The 16,052-nt window shown below is 36.4% G+C and overlaps 1 protein-coding gene across 11 annotated transcripts in view; it reads right to left on the bottom strand.

Moving 5' to 3' along the window:
* UTRN (utrophin) overlaps positions 1-16,052 on the bottom strand; it is a 446,059-nt gene that overhangs the window by 59,586 nt on the left and 370,421 nt on the right. For all 11 annotated transcript variants that reach the window (XM_039846978.1, XM_039846975.1, XM_039846976.1 and 8 more), the window contains 2 exons: positions 7,700-7,761; positions 6,070-6,144 (listed from right to left, as the gene is read on the bottom strand). In XM_039846978.1, coding sequence (XP_039702912.1) covers positions 6,070-6,144; positions 7,700-7,761 — 137 coding nt within the window. The remainder of the gene's footprint in view (positions 1-6,069; positions 6,145-7,699; positions 7,762-16,052) is intronic.

A 16,052-nucleotide genomic window follows, 5' to 3' on the forward strand; every position in this document is an offset into this window, starting at 1 on the left:
TAACTTTACTAAAAGGAAGAAGTTAAAGTGCCCCAAGGAAGAATATATCCATTTCTACGAGAGCTATTACTACTAGGGGAGTCGAAGGACAACAGGAAAAGACTCCCTGGGAAGGTGGGATTTGAAATGGGCCTTAAAAAACAGAGAGGGTACAAGAGATCCATGTAAAACAAGGAAAGGACTCCAGGAGGGTAGAAATGCTTGAGAAAAGACAAGTATTCCAAGAGGTCCAGGGAGCTCAAAGGAATGATGGATGGCAGTGTGGCTGGGTGGTGCCTAAGGTACATACAGGTGGCTTGTGGTTACCCTGAGGCAGCCACGCAGAGCTCACAGGGACAGGCACACATTGCCCCAGGGATGGCCCTCAAAGGCCAGAAATACAATTTTAGACAAAAAAGAAAAAAATCTTATATAATCTTTCTTTTTAATCAATGTTGAGTCATTCATTAGCTAATTGAAAACAGGAAAACAGAGATGACCAAACTACCACGTATCCATACATTTATTAAGTGTAAAGATGACTCCTCTAATTATAAACATATGGATTTAGAAAATTACAGAATTTAAGGTCCACTCACGAAAATTATTGCTTTGTAAAATTCTTCCCCTATCTCCATATTTAACTTTTAACATTTCAATAATAAGCTCAGGGGAACTATATTTTAAAAAATATAACTAATATAATTCCTCTTTGCCAGATGCAAAACTATTCCCTCAAAATATACAGTGACATTTTTTGACAGTTAAATAAAATTAACAAATAACTTCTTTTGCATTTACCTGTTATTAGCTATTGAAAAGATATTTGTGAAATGTATCTACTCTAGCTGTTTAAAGACCATAGGATAATTTATTTCAAGTTACCTATAAAGGAAAAGAACTACTTTAAAATTATACAGATTAAAATTATTCCTAAAACAACTCACTTTTTTTAAAAAAAGACAAATATGAAAATACAAGTATGGATAAGTCCATCCATTTCTTTCAGATCTCAAATATATCATTGGTAAAATCTCAGCTTATCCATAAAATAAATATATAATGTCACATGAGTTGCAGATGGTATCAAAAAAAGTGAGAATGAACTGAAATTTTTATTGTCACTTTTTCTTGGTATTATACACTGTTTTCAATGATAAACTTCCAGAGATCAGGAGCAAAATTCAAATTCACTCTTTGTAGTGCCTGATAAAGGAAAGGGCTTACTAAATGACTGTAGTTACAGAATTACTAATTCCACACAGATACAAAGAAACGTATCCAAATACTGCCAAAATGCTCTAAGTTTCTGAATCCCAGCACTAATTACGCCAGCAACACAGCACTGCTATTTTACCCCCCAATATGGCTTAAAGTGACAATAGACCACATGCCAAAAAGACCGTTTCCCAGATGAGGCTGTCCTTGCATTTCTTCCAGAAAAGTCTCCTTTGTAATACATGATGTAGCTACGACAGTAATCTGCCACATCCCACAGACTATCATGTCTTCAATTTTTAGTGATTTACTCTGACACTTAGTGCCTAAGCAAGGCATACATCTTCCTGAAGAGTGTCACATTTAGGTACCTTTAAAGAAGCGACTACATTTAAATCACAGAACATTATGATCAGCTCTTTTCAGAGGAAGACAAATGACAGCTCAGTCATGTGGCAAATTAAACAAACAGCAGAATCATTTTCTAACCAACTTTTTCTTTAATCCCACAAGTAAGGCACAGGGGATCAAATGGAAATAGATCCTCATTCTCCTGTTCTGCAAAAACACACACTGTATAGCACCTGACCTTGGGCTTCTGTGACTCTTCTGTTCTCCAGCTGTTTGACCATTCCTTCTTAGCATCTTGTCCATCTCCTCTTCCCCAGACATCGCAGAAACATAGGTGGAACTCAAGATCTTGTATGCAGCCTTTCGCTCTATAAGCCTGATGCCCTCACTCACTTTCATTACTTCAATGATTACTTCTCTCTGGATGACTCCAGACTCTATTTTCTCATCCTGATCTCCTGGCCTGAAGATCTGAACTACATTCCCACTGCTCTATTCCCAACTAGAGCTATATTATTTTCTTTTTGGAACCTCCACCTTAACATGTTCCAGATAAAAGGTCTTGCCTTCTTGTTATACTGAGGATCCAGTAATGGGGCTACTATGTTCCACAGGCCATCAGTCTGCATTTCCTAAGATATTCTAATACTCTCCCTCTTTCATTCTTCGTGAAAGAAACTCTTGCAATCATCTGTTCTTACTCCTCTTTACAAACCCACACCTTCAGCTCCTCTCTTACGACCACCAGCCAGCTCAGCCGTCATTGTCCTTCGCCTTAACTACTTCCTTGTCTTCTGTTCCCTCGGTCCTTTGATCTGTCCTAGATATCATCTCAAGCATATATCCAGGACTGGCTCTACCTTCTAAATTCCACAAAACAGAAAATGATTCTATAGTACCTCATTCTATAAAAAAAAAAAAAAAATCCAAAAATTAAATATGACATTAGGAGAGCCTGAAGAACAAACAACTAAAGAAATCATAAGAAGTTTCATAAAAAATGGCCTTCGAATTGGACCTAAATGAATTTTAAAGACATTTCTGAATAGCGGACAAATAGCACATAAGCGACTCCATTTAGACTTCATTATTATCTGAACTCCACCCAGGCCTGTGAGTCTCATGCACATAACTCTCTTTCCTCTTATCCTTGATTACAGCCATGTGCCCAAATCCTGTGTGGCTTCTGAGACCTGACTAATATGCTTCCTCTCAAGAAAGCTTGCTCTGTTCTCCACGATGAAGGGAATCACTCCTTCCTCCGGCAGAACTTCCCTTTGGCTTCTCTGTTACTGCCTATCACATAAAGTTTTTAAATCAAAATACAGAAGAATCTGTATAATACGTATGTGTGGTCTCAAGAAACGTAATAGAATAAGCACCCATTAATCCATCACACAGCTAAAGAAATAGACTGTTAAGTGGTATCTTGGAAGCCCCCTGCGAAAACCTTCTTAATCACATCCCCTCGTAGTCACAGAAGAACTACTAACCTCTGTATTTTACTTTCTGTTACTGAACATATACATGTGTCCCTAAATAATACAGCATTTAGTTCTTCATGATTTTGAACCACATATAAATGGAATGGAACTGTATGAATTTCTTCAGCTACTTGATTTTTTTCATTCACCTTTATGGTTTAAGATTCAACCATGTTGGTGCTGATTACTAGTTCATTTATTTCTGCTGCTGTGTCATACCATATTTATGAATATGCCAAAATTAAACAAATTTCACTATTAAAAAGCGCAACTATAAGTCTTCTGATACATATTTTCAAGTGTAATCCTATAACTTTCAAACTTAAATCATTCATTCAATATGGGCTAGAAGACTGTTCTTTGCTAGAAATTGTAAGAAGCCTGAAGTGGAGAAGAAAACAGACTCATCCCTCACACAAAAGCTTAATTCCTTTGGAGAGACAAACAAGTAAGTAAATAAATAGAATATCATACATTATGACAAGTGCCACATAAGAACTGAATCTATGAGATGGGATATCAGGAGTGACCTACTTTAAAGCAGCCAAGAAAGTCTCCTTAGAGACAGGCAACAGTTAACCTGGGACCTAAAGGAAGAGAATGAACCAGCCAGGGGAAGAAGATAAGCACAAGGAGCTAAGTCAAGAGCTATACAGGCAGGAGGAACAAAATACAGGGCCTGTCATTCAGCTGCCCACTAGAACTGATGAGAACCAACTGTAAAGCACAGAGAACGAGGTGGATGGAGATGGTAAGATGGGCCAAGCCAGTGGCCATCCATTCTGAAGGCGACAAGGATCTGTTGTAAGCTGGGGAGCTGTGCCCATGTGTAATGTGCTCTCTCCAAATTTAAGTTCTTTTGAGTGTGGGAACCGACTCTTTTTATATCGCTTTATCTCCTGTACAATCTCGGAGCCCAATAAATGAATGAGCAACAAATGACAGATCAACAACAATGCCCTCTGTATTAAGACATTATGCTGGGTGGAGAGTTACACAAAATGAGAGACAATCCTGACCTAAAGCAGTTCTCAAAGGAGCCAGGGCAATCGTCCTAACATTATCACACAAAGGCACGCATATGCTGCTTATGTGAGAAACAGTTGTTCGAGGCGATCATAAAGTTCTGGAAAAGTTGCCCGGCAGATGGGATTAGCTTGTCAATGTTTCCAAAAGAGTAAATTTTTAACAGTATTTGGCAGGAATAAAGGGTTACAGACCACTGCAGAGTAAGGGTCAGGGAATTTCAAGTAAACAGAAAGGATGAGAGAAGAAGGAGCAGATTAATCATAAACGGGAGAGTTTGACAAGAGGCACAAAAGTCCCAGGCTAGAAAGCAGAACTGATGAGGCCAGACGGCTCTAAAATCATCACCTCAAATATTTACAATCCAACACAAACCAGCACTTTTCTAAGTTTGCATTTCTAAATGTCATTTAGTTCATAAGGTGTGGCTCTTCTGCTCCTCTCAGATTTGAAGAAATCAGTTGAAGGAGGAAGTTTTTTCTTGAGGACTCAAAAGAACCAACAGAAGAAAACACCGAATGCATTAATATGTTTACCCACCCAGAAGTATTAGTGAAAACCTGGACCATGTTCATTATGACACAAAGCAGCGTTCTGTCGATGGGAGCTTTTGCTGTTGAGTCACTTGTCCTCATTTTATAGCAAATCAGGCATGAGAAGACCTTCCAGATCTGTCAGCTGGATACTGGACATGCAGTTGAGCCTCTTTCAAAACTGGTGTCACCATGGACTCACTGAGCTCACTGGACATCTCTTCTGTGTGCTCCAAATTGACTTCCTATGTCCTTCTGGTTCAACATACAGATCGCTAGCCAGAGTGTGCTGGCTTCATATTTTCTGTACTGGTAATTTTGCAACACTTGCTGTAATCACTACAATGTGCCAATTATTTGGGACTCCATATATTATGTGCATTAATGTCATCTCATCCTTTCTTCTACCACCTAGTCTGGAAGTGTTTTTCAGCCCTTTATAGACTTTTCTTCCACATACAACATAAGTTTTTCTTATTTTAAAGCTTTGCATTGCTGTCTTTGAATGATTCTATACTCCCCTTCCTCAACTCTTGTCAAGTAACCAGCTTAAAATGTATTTCTAATTTCTACTAACTTTTAAGGCAATTCTTAACCTTAACATATCCTTTTTCTATGGGTAATTTTCAAAGCTTCACTGAACTGCCCAGGCATATAATAACTGTTAACAAAAGGCAGGAAACAAGAATACTTGGAATTATTCAAATTATCCTGTCTTAAAAGTATAGGCAAATGATAATTTCCATATTAACTATTGGATAAGGCCTAAATGTTCTTTGAACAGACTTAATCATTAATACTACAACAACAAAGTGAATCCAGACAGCTTAAATCTATACTCTATTAAAAGTATTCACATTTCAACTTAAATTTTGGTTATTTGGTGGGGGGGATAATCCTTTAGTGAAATGTCTATCACAGGATGTCACTCTGGACACACATTCTACAGGAAAAGTTTATGTTGATAATACCAAATGTTTTAAGACATATTTAAATGAACAGAGCCTTTTATCTAATTTTCTAAGGTGCCGGTCCAAATTTGGATCAGAAATGTAAGTTTTTTCGTGTTTCTTTATTATATAATTGTATTGAATCAAACTGTTTCGAACCATATACTTCCAAAGAGTTAACAAAATACTATCGAGACAATGATCTACTACATACTGTGATTCCCTGCTTTAATCCTTTTAAATTGGGTGGCAGTATAATTTTGGAAAAGATTTTAATGTTACTGCTGTATTTTGGTTAATTTTGTTCTCCAACTGAGAATGGCATATGTTCATTTGTTTTACTACTGCATGCATGCTGATGGGGCAAATAATAAAGCATTTATAGAAACACAGCCAACTCCTTAAGTGAAGTAAGTTAAAAGTCAGATTAACTCTATAAACATATCGCCCTCTTCATTTATCTTTGTCTTAAAAAACAAAAAAGGCAATCCAAAGAACTGAGTGATTAGCTTTGGTAGAATAACTCACAACACAGTGCTTTCTGCAGTCTTCGGATTTTGATGGCTGTACGGTAGGCAGAGAAACGGACATTATTCAGGTCGGCTGAAATGGAAAAGAAAATATATTCAAAAGCATGCTTATTATTTAACTTATATTGAATGGCAAGAATGTATTTGTTTATTTCAGACTTTGGAAATGTACTACATCTGTTCACATTAGAAGGTCTTCTAAAACTCAAGCTTTTATTTAAGAAAATAATTCGATGTTCCTTAGCACCATGATACGATACATTCCTAAGCAGTGCTATACAGAAAATTCTGAGAAAGGAAAAGGAGGGAAATGAGGAAAGAGCCACACCCAACCTGTTAACTTCCAACGGCTTAATACACACATCACACTTACAGTCAATACTCAAATCTTTGGAAACAACAGATGTTGCAATTTCTTTCTCTGTCTCCTAAAGACAGAGTATCAGTATTAGAGATTAGTAGAGCTGAAATGTTGTAGAGATGTTGCAAAAATCAGACCGATGAGAAACCAAGCAGCACTCGGAGAGCTGGAGAACTCAGGTTTATTATGTAGGTGATTCCAGAGGAGCTACTCGGAAGATCTGGGCCTTGAGCTCAGGGGCAACTTTGCTTTTATAGGGCTTAGTTGGCATGAGCCGATTGGTTAATTTATCCTCATACGGTTAACAAAGCATGGGAGTTGCTATGGGTTACAGGTAGGTACATTTGTTGTTTAGACAGAACAAGCAAAAGGGAGGATGAGTCCAGTTAATTTCGAGGTCATCCTGCCCCATGGCCTATGCGGCAAGCCTATCTATAGAAGCAGAACAAAGAGCTGATTATAAGGTTAGCCTTTGGAGTGAAAATTCTTCTTCAAGAACAAAACTCAGAAATTATCAAAATTTGCCCTCTTCTTTTACAAATCGACAAGTCAATGACTTTCCTCTCTCTTCAATCTTTGACGCCATCCTCACCCACCAAATGAAAGCTCACACAGAAGCCTGATATTAAAGAGATAAGAAGGGGTGCTCCCCACTTGTTGTTTAGGGTGCCACTCTCCCTCTGCAGCAGCACCTTTGCTACCCAAAGAGAAAATTCTTTCAAAATCTTCTGTTCAAAGTCATATTCTACTAGAAATCTTAAGACTGGAATTCTCGCCTCTGAAATGAGAATGTTTTCTTGCATTTTAATATTAAAATGAATTTAGTTGTTCATCACGACTTAGACAAAATGAAATTAAGCTGGCTAATTATATAAGACTTACTAAATAAAAGTGAGCTAAAAGCAAATTTAAAGCGGTGGATTAGAGGTCGCCGTATTGTAATTGTTTTTGTTTTTGTTTTCACAAAAAGCTGAAGTTTAAGATGACTCAATATGAGGGAGGTAAAATCTTCAATTACATTCCTCCTTTTAAAATCATGCTGTTTTGGCTCATGCTGTTTCAAACCTTACATTCTCTTAAGACGGTAAAACCTGTTTACTTCATTTCCCTTAGAAATTCAACTACTTTTATATGTCACTTTTATAGGACATGATCCTTTAAACATAATATGCCAAGTAAGAAAAGCTGGTTGTTAGTTTTCATTTAAGAATATACAACTTTAAGTCGTTTAGGTTAATTCATCGCTACTAAATAAAATAACACTCACCAAGGGATTGAAAGAGTTCGGTCATTTTAGGATGATCCCAACAGGTTGTCTGTGTTTGATGACTGAAAAAAAAAAAGTAATAAATTTAAGTAAAAGAACGTATAAAATAATGTCACACAGAAAATGTGCAATAGAATTTTTATTCAAATCTTAAAAAATACATGCAAAATTATCCCCATGATGGATCACTCAGAAACCTGGTGCCCAATTATTACTTAACCTTTGAAACAACAATACATTTTTATTTGAGCAATTATATTGTGAAAAAGTAGATTAAAAAAATTTTAAAGAATCACAACTAAAAACTAAAACCATGAGATAAAGTGGACTGTCATTGACTCTGAATCCTCAGCTTGATGAAGGCAGATAAAATGCAGCCTCCAGAATAATTCTACTTATGTTAGGCAGATGTAGATTCTCATTCAGTATACATCCTCTGAGGCAGAAGCGCTATAAAAAGTCACTAAACTTTAGAAGTCCTAATCAAGTTTCCAAAAAATTAGAGAAACAAATAGCGTAATTCTGAATAACATCTCCACTTCACAATCTACTGAGACTCTCCTTCCCCAGTGTAAATTTTCCCTTTTCACCTGTGGAGACGATTCAGAACTTTAGAGTTGGGATAAAGATTATTTTGAGCTGAAAATATCTGAGATTTAACAGATGCGGAAAGAAACCTCCTCAGAGTTTCTTTTATCTGACTAAAAGCAGCAATATCTGGGAAATGAGGCTGTCATAAATCCCCTCTCCAAGGGGTAAGTTTCGTGGCCATGAAGAAGACAGAAAAACCACTGGCACCTGCATAAACAAACACGATTACAAACTTTCGTATCTCATGTCTGTTCTCCTTCAAAAAAAAAAAAAAAAAAAAAAAGTCTTTCCTACAGAAAGCTATTGGTTTTTCTCATAGGAGTCTTTTCTCCCCAATTCCCTTCCCCTACTAAGTTAGGCATATAAGCCTCAAATTCTACCCCCACTTTGAGTTACTCATCACTGAGCACTCCTACATGTATGTGTGTTAACACATAAATTAACTCTTTCTTTTCTCTTGCTAATGTTTTGTCAGTTTAATTTACAGGCTCTCAGAAATTTAATCTAAGAGAATAGAGTAAAAAGTTGCTTTCTTCCCTGACACCATCTTCATATGTATCTGGATTCTTCATTCCCCTTACTTAGGTTATGTTTCTCTCTTGCCATTTTGACTGTACATCCCTCCCTTAGTTAATTTTTATATAGATATTGAACATTTTTTTCCTCATGATCCTTAAACTTCACTTTAAAAGGTTTATATTTTCTATTTTCTATAAATTCCAAGACTTAACTCAAAGAATTAGAAGTCTTTGGGAGAATAAGATGAGGATAAAACAGATCAATGTAATGCTTAAATTAGGTTCCTTCATTGTGTGTGTGAGGTGAACAGGTCTTAACTTCAATGAGTCAATGGTCTTATATTTAAAAACAGTTTACTGTCCCTTATCTAGGTCAGAGTAGAGTAATAACATTTTATAGTACTCAAAAGACTTCTTGGATGACACTCAGTTCTTATAAAACTGTTTAGTAAGCTAAGTGAAATGGCACAGTACATGAAAGTGATACTAAAATATTCATACAATCAAATTTCAGAGAAATTATTTTTTAAACTCATGTACTATATCAAGAAGGGGGGCATGTCACTGGGAAAAGGGCATAATCACTGTTATGTATACCCAGGTAACAGAACCTCTAAATAACTCATGATTTCCTTTGAAAATATTTAAAGCTTAGCTTTGAAACTGGATATGTAAAATATCCTGGAATTCCAAAATCTCCAACAAAATAACCTACCCACAATATGATGATCTGTCTCAGGAAGAATTTGGAAGGTTGTCTGGCTCCCTTAATGGTTCTCGACACCAAGGCAGAGGCAAATATTTCCACTTCATATTTTGGTACGAATACCAAGAAAACTATTCTACTCTTTTACTATCTAAATCACTTCAAAGACCACAGAAAAAGTACTGGAGCTATTTGACTTAAAATTCTTACTAGTGATAGTATGGCCCAGAGCTTGATAAAAATTCAGGGCTGAATTTTTGAGTCACGATTGTCATCTTCACAGAATCCCTGGTAATTCATCGACCCGTTCAAGTCTGAGAAGCAGTGGCCTAAAAAATCTAGTGTGTTACTGAAAGTTAAAAAAATAAAAAAATAAATAAAAAACACACTTCAATTTTGCTAATAAAACAACTTTCTCCCTACCATCAATAATAATTAAAAAAGAATTCGCTGGAAATAGAGTGTAATTCAAATAATTTCATCATTGGCTCCCAGTCTTAGCCTACCAGTATTCACTCAATCTTGTCTCTTCTTTTGAGTAACTTCAATCCCTATGGCAACACTATTTTCCAGAGACAGACATCCCAGCGTGAAGAACCAAACCAAGGCTTGAGAATGAAATGAAAGCTATGAGTAATGCAGAGCCAAATTTTATATTTACACAAGAAATATAAGTACGCTTTCTTTAGAGTCACAAGTGTGGTGCTTTGGCAAACAATCCATATGGAACCATGAGGGGAAAATAGCATTTATGCAGTCAGGAAGTGGCCTTAGAATTCAGTGAGAGCACCTCTTGCTAACAGCTCTTTTTAGTGGAACCACTAGTAGGAGCTGAGGGAACACACACATTTGGCAAACAGATGGAGGGAGGGAAACTGGCAGTCCCCCTTTGTGAATTCAATACCAGTTGATTCATTAGGCAGAACTGCCAACCCTGAAAATAAACACAGCCTCTGGTTACAAACGTATCACTGCAGCTTACCAAACAACAGTTACAAAGAAATGGTAGTAGATACAGTTGGCTGTTGGATTTTCTCTGCCTGCCTGCCTGCCTTCCTTCCTTCCTTCCTTCCTTCCTTCCTTTCCTTCCTTCCTTCCTTCCTTCTTTTTTCTTTTTTCTTTTTTTTTTTAAAGTGAGGGGGGAGTTCTAAAACAAAATTCAAAATCTACCCAAAGGCTCAAAGTATTTGAACAGCTGCAGATTGCTCAACTTGTCCAGCCAAAATGCTGTCAGTCCTTCCACAGTAGGCAACCCAAACAGAAGAAAAGTAGCATTTAAAAAACAAAAAACAATTAACAGTTTAGGTTCTGGCCAATCTCAAATATGAAAGAGGAGTGGGCCTTAATATGAAAGAGGAGTGGGCCTTAATATTGAAAGCTTGATAAACTGTCAAGTAAAATTGTAATTTTGTTATAAAAATCCTCGTAAGAGGGAACAGACACAGGAATCTGTTGAATAAAAGATTAAAAATCTAAACAAAGCAGAAATTAACAGTTAAATCCAAAATCATATGAAGCAAACAATAGTGAGAACCTGTGGTATATTACTAGGGTGCCCAACCATGCCAGTTTTCCTTATACAGGGAACACTGTGAAGGCTTTTGATACGAACAAAAAATTAGTGGGTGTCTTGTGAAGTTTAAATGGTCTTTGAGCTATTTTAAATTCTGCACACTGAAGAAAATGATAGTAATGCAAATGATTTTTTTTTTGTCCATAGAAATGCAAATTGTGTCCACTGAATGCACCTGATTATTGTTCAGTGTATACTGATCATTTTGCCAGCTTTGCATCTATGGGTAAACTCATGTCGGCACCCTCATTTGATTATAATGGTGCAGTGCTTAATATTCTTAGAATCTGTTTAACTTCTTATCCATTCTCTTACTAATTAGAGGGTTACATGAAATCTTTGACACATGCTCTTTTTATATTTGTATGAGTCAAGGTTTTATCTATTTTTTAATTTTATTTAATTAAAAAAAATTTTATTTTTCTAGATATAATTGGCATAACATTGTGTAAGATTAAGGTGAACAATGTGTCTATTTGATAAATTTATATACCGCAACATGATTACCACTGTAGCATTAGCTAACACCTCCAACACTTCACATAATTACTGTTTCATTTTTGTGGTAAGAATATTTAAGATCTCGTCTCTTAGCAACTTTGAAGTATATAATATAGAATGGCTGACTATACTCACAAAGCTGTGCCTTATGTCTCCATTAACCACTTTTTAAAATTATCTTACCACACCTAGGACAGTCCCAGTTTGTACCTGCTGTCCCGTATAATTAATTAAAAGTGTCCCTTTACTCTTTTTTTCTTTCATAACTGAGATTTTATTGGTTGCTTTGAGGATGACACAGACATTTCCATTTGTACTCAATTCTTAATGTACATACCAAAAACCTAAAAAGTCATGTAGTTGTCGTTTTTTTCTAAAGTTATTCCAGTGACTTTCTAGCTTAAAATTTGGAGGCTAATTTTCCTTAATAAAATATCGAGTACCCACATCTTCAAATATTGACATGCCGTTACATCAAAGTCCCACTAATTCACAATTTATTATCATATACACGACATAATCGAATTTTCAGTCTTTCACAACACATTAACGAAGTTGCTAGGAACACTGGATTTTCACAGATGGTACAGAGTGCACGGAGTCTGGAAAGGGACAGCCAAGATCAAGGAGTGGCTTTCTTTAGAAAACAATTCCACCAAAAACACAGGAATAGTATTCAAAATGTTCTAGCCATATTAAATGTATGACTGACTCCAAATTGCCATTTAGTATGCTTTGTATTAAAGGCTATTAAAAACTACCCCCTTCTATGGAAATGATAAACTGAAAAGTGGCCCTTGACTCATAAGTGTCTCAGTTGGGATAACATGTGGTCCCTATATTACATGGATTTTAATGAAAATTAACCAATAAGACTCATACGTAGTATATCCTTCTACCTATTATGATTCATGATGTATTCTGATAACTTGCACAAAGCAGAACACAAGATTATAAACAAAGACTAGAACACAAAAATGTGCTATAAAAATTGTCCAATATATGATACAATGAATCAGCAAAGTATATGTAATTTTGACAAATTGATAAGATACGATTTCTAGGCAAAAGACTGCCCCGAGGAAGATACTTTAAAACCCATTTGTCCTCATTAGAGTGGTCTTGTTTTGTTTTGTTTTTCCCATGAAACCTTAAAAGATGATGAGAAAGCACCCTATTTGTCCCCAAACGGACACTTAGCCAGTACGCTTACTTGTTACTTATCTATCCAAATTTATTCTTGAAACTGAATTTTGTGAGTTTTGCCATTTATCATTCCATTCCAATTGCAATTATAAAGGCATATAAAAGAAAAGATTAGAGGTGAGTAAGTTAATTTAAAATGCATATGTGGATAAAAGAACTATGTACATTGCTCTGGGCTAAGACAATTGCAGAAAGAGAAATATTTCTTCTTTGCTGTGCACAGTGAAAGATAACATACTAGGGCAGGATGTATAATATTAATTACAGTAATAGCCTATTATTTCTGTGCCCAGTTTGTACCAGGTACTCTTAGAAACTCTTTTAATGTGTAAATTTCATCTGCATAACTCATAATTCTATAAGTTAGGTACCAATATTATCCCCATTTTTTTGATGAAGGAAACCAGGGGAGAGGCTGGTGCTTAGACAACTTGCCCAAGGTCACATAATTAGTAAAGTAGTAGGAATTGCATTTGAACCCAGACGGTCTAATTGTAAGCTTGAGTTCTTAATATGGAAGTATACATGCATGACTGAGGTTTTAAAATATTTCTGATGAATCCGTCTAAATTTGAGTCCATGGTCCATCATTATAATCATCACAAACAACCTCATCTCCCTTGCTTCTCTCTCGCTCCTGGCAAAACCCAATCATGGATCAGTTCAATTACTTGCCTTCTCTGGACCTGATCAGCTGTACATGAATACAGCTGGAGAAAATCACTCAACAGACAGACTGGTTTTACTCTAAATATCTGACTTCAAATCTCAAATGTCCAACTGCTGGCAACTGTACATTGCCAAATAAACTTGCCTTCCCAGATCCCAAGACAATAATTTACTGGCACCTTCCCTGTCTCCAAACCAAAGAAAGTTTCTCTCCCTGCCTTAGTATCATTTAACTTGATCTTACTTTACTGAAAAACTAAAACCTACCAGATTAGAATTCCTTCATCTTCCCCACACCAAGTCAATAACCTTTTGTCCGTCTACAGATTGTGTTCTCAATTCCTTTAACTGAGGAATTATCTCCCTTCCCATTAAAGGCCAAGTCTTTCCAAAGATTTCTAAAAAACTCCTGTGCTGCACTATCGACCCTTCTCTCAATAAGACTTTTTTCTCAGTGTATAAATATTCAAGAGTCTGCCATCCTGAAATACACACACACACACAATACACACACACACACACACAATAATACACACACACACACAATAATGGGTTAATAATAATAATATACATACACACACATACACATATTAATACATTAATACCATACACACACACACACACACACACACACACACACCCCTTTACTTGGACCCCTCCATTTCCCTGCCAGCACCACTCCTTTTCCTCTTCTTCATAGACAAAATTCTCAAAGCAGTAGTGTACCTCCTTCTGTCCCAAGCACTACTCAGCCCACTCCTATTTGGTTTCCAACTTCACTTCTCCACTCAGACTAGTCCTACCAAAATTATCAATGAACCCCATGTTGCTAAATGCAATGGCTACCTCTCTGACTTCATCTGACTAGACTTCTCCTCAGGGTGGGAATAAGAAAGGAACAATAGACTTCATAAGTAAATTCTAGAGTGTAGTAGAAGCCGAGAGGTGCTATGCAAATAATATAACCTCCATAAAATGAAGTTGACGAAATGCAGGCTCTGCTAATATGGTATTTATACATGCTTATAAAAGTTATATATAGCAATAAGCAAGAGCTCCCAAATAATAAAATTTGCATTCAGATGACTAAAGTATAAAGTGTGAAAACAACTTTTAGAGATCTGATATGATGCAGTTTATCAAAGTAATATCTTCTTAAAGATCTAAGAGGTGATATTCTCATTTTGGAATTTATAATCTCCTCAATCTTTGTTTCACCGAAGACCAGAATACCACCATCAGTACCATCACCATCACCATCACCATCACCATCACCATCACCAAAGTACCACCATCAGTAATGTTGATTCTTATTCTGTGTGTGCTTGTGTGCTTGTGTGTCTGCCTGTCTGTCTGTCTGTCTGTCTGTATTAGGGGCCCCTGGGGAGGGGATGGGGGCAGCAGATCAGGAATCTGTGTGGGGAGTAAACTTACATATTTCTCAGGTTATATTTGACTTCTTGAACCTTCACAAACACTCTACCATCCTCTAGTCTTTTTAAGGCAGAAAATCCAACTTTATACTTTTGAAAACAAGAATAAATCTAAGGGAAAACTTAAAGTTTGAATGCCAACATTTCAAGAAAAAAAATCTAAATAAGATATATGATCCTTCAATCCTGTCTAATCTCGGAAGCTAAGCAGGGTCGGCCTGGTTAGTACTTGGATGGAAGACCACCTAAGACCAGTTGCTGTAGGCATAAAAAATAAAAAATAAGGGATTGTAAGCTGACAAGGTCCTTGCAATCTGTGAGGTCAACCAAGGGTTCTCTCGCCTAAAAAATAATAATAAAAAATAAAAATAAATTTTAAAAAAGATATATGATCCTATTTGATAATAGATATTGTAAAAGCATAGAATCTTTCTTTAAAAATGCCATTAGCTTGCCATAATAGTGAAGACACAAAGCAGAAAGACTATACTCTAATCAATGGATAACTCCAGATTTGTTGGATTTGACTATAAAATGAACTTAAAATAATTTCACACTCAGCAGTGGAGATGCAGCATGTAAAGGGCTACCAGAAACAGAAGCTACAACTGACCCCAAAATACAAATGTCAATATTCCAGGCATGGTTGATAGAACATTTGTTATAAAACGATAAGACAAAGTTTGTTTACATTTGCTTTCAAGTAAAGTAGTAGAATCAATGACTAAAATGCATGTGCCTCGGTGTGAGTGGAGGGATAGGTGATACTTGAGGCACTGGAAGATGATCTGGAAGAATAAACATGTCCACACTCAATAAATCCAGGGGAGCTACTAATTTGGTAATATCTCCACTTGGGCCCAGAACTCAAAGAGATCATCCTCACCCTCGCCCCCACCCAGCTCTATACCACGGCCTTCCAAGGCCTCAAGCTCAGCAGATAGACTATCAGTCAACACTGCTGCAGGTTGTCTGTGGTTGCATTGGCCTTGGGGCCCTTGTCTGCCCCTTCTTGCGGGTGTGTACCACAGGATTCTGCTCCCACCAGAGTTTAATTCATCATTATATCCTTTCAGTTTTTTTTTAAAGCTAATTTATATCATTTAGTTTTTGTAGATTTTACTATTTTATCTCTTTCATATATATTTTAAAGTAG

This window comes from Pteropus medius, unplaced genomic scaffold, assembly GCF_902729225.1.
Source record: "Pteropus medius unplaced genomic scaffold, Ma_sr-lr_union100, whole genome shotgun sequence".
NCBI classification, from domain to species: Eukaryota; Metazoa; Chordata; class Mammalia; order Chiroptera; family Pteropodidae; genus Pteropus; species Pteropus medius.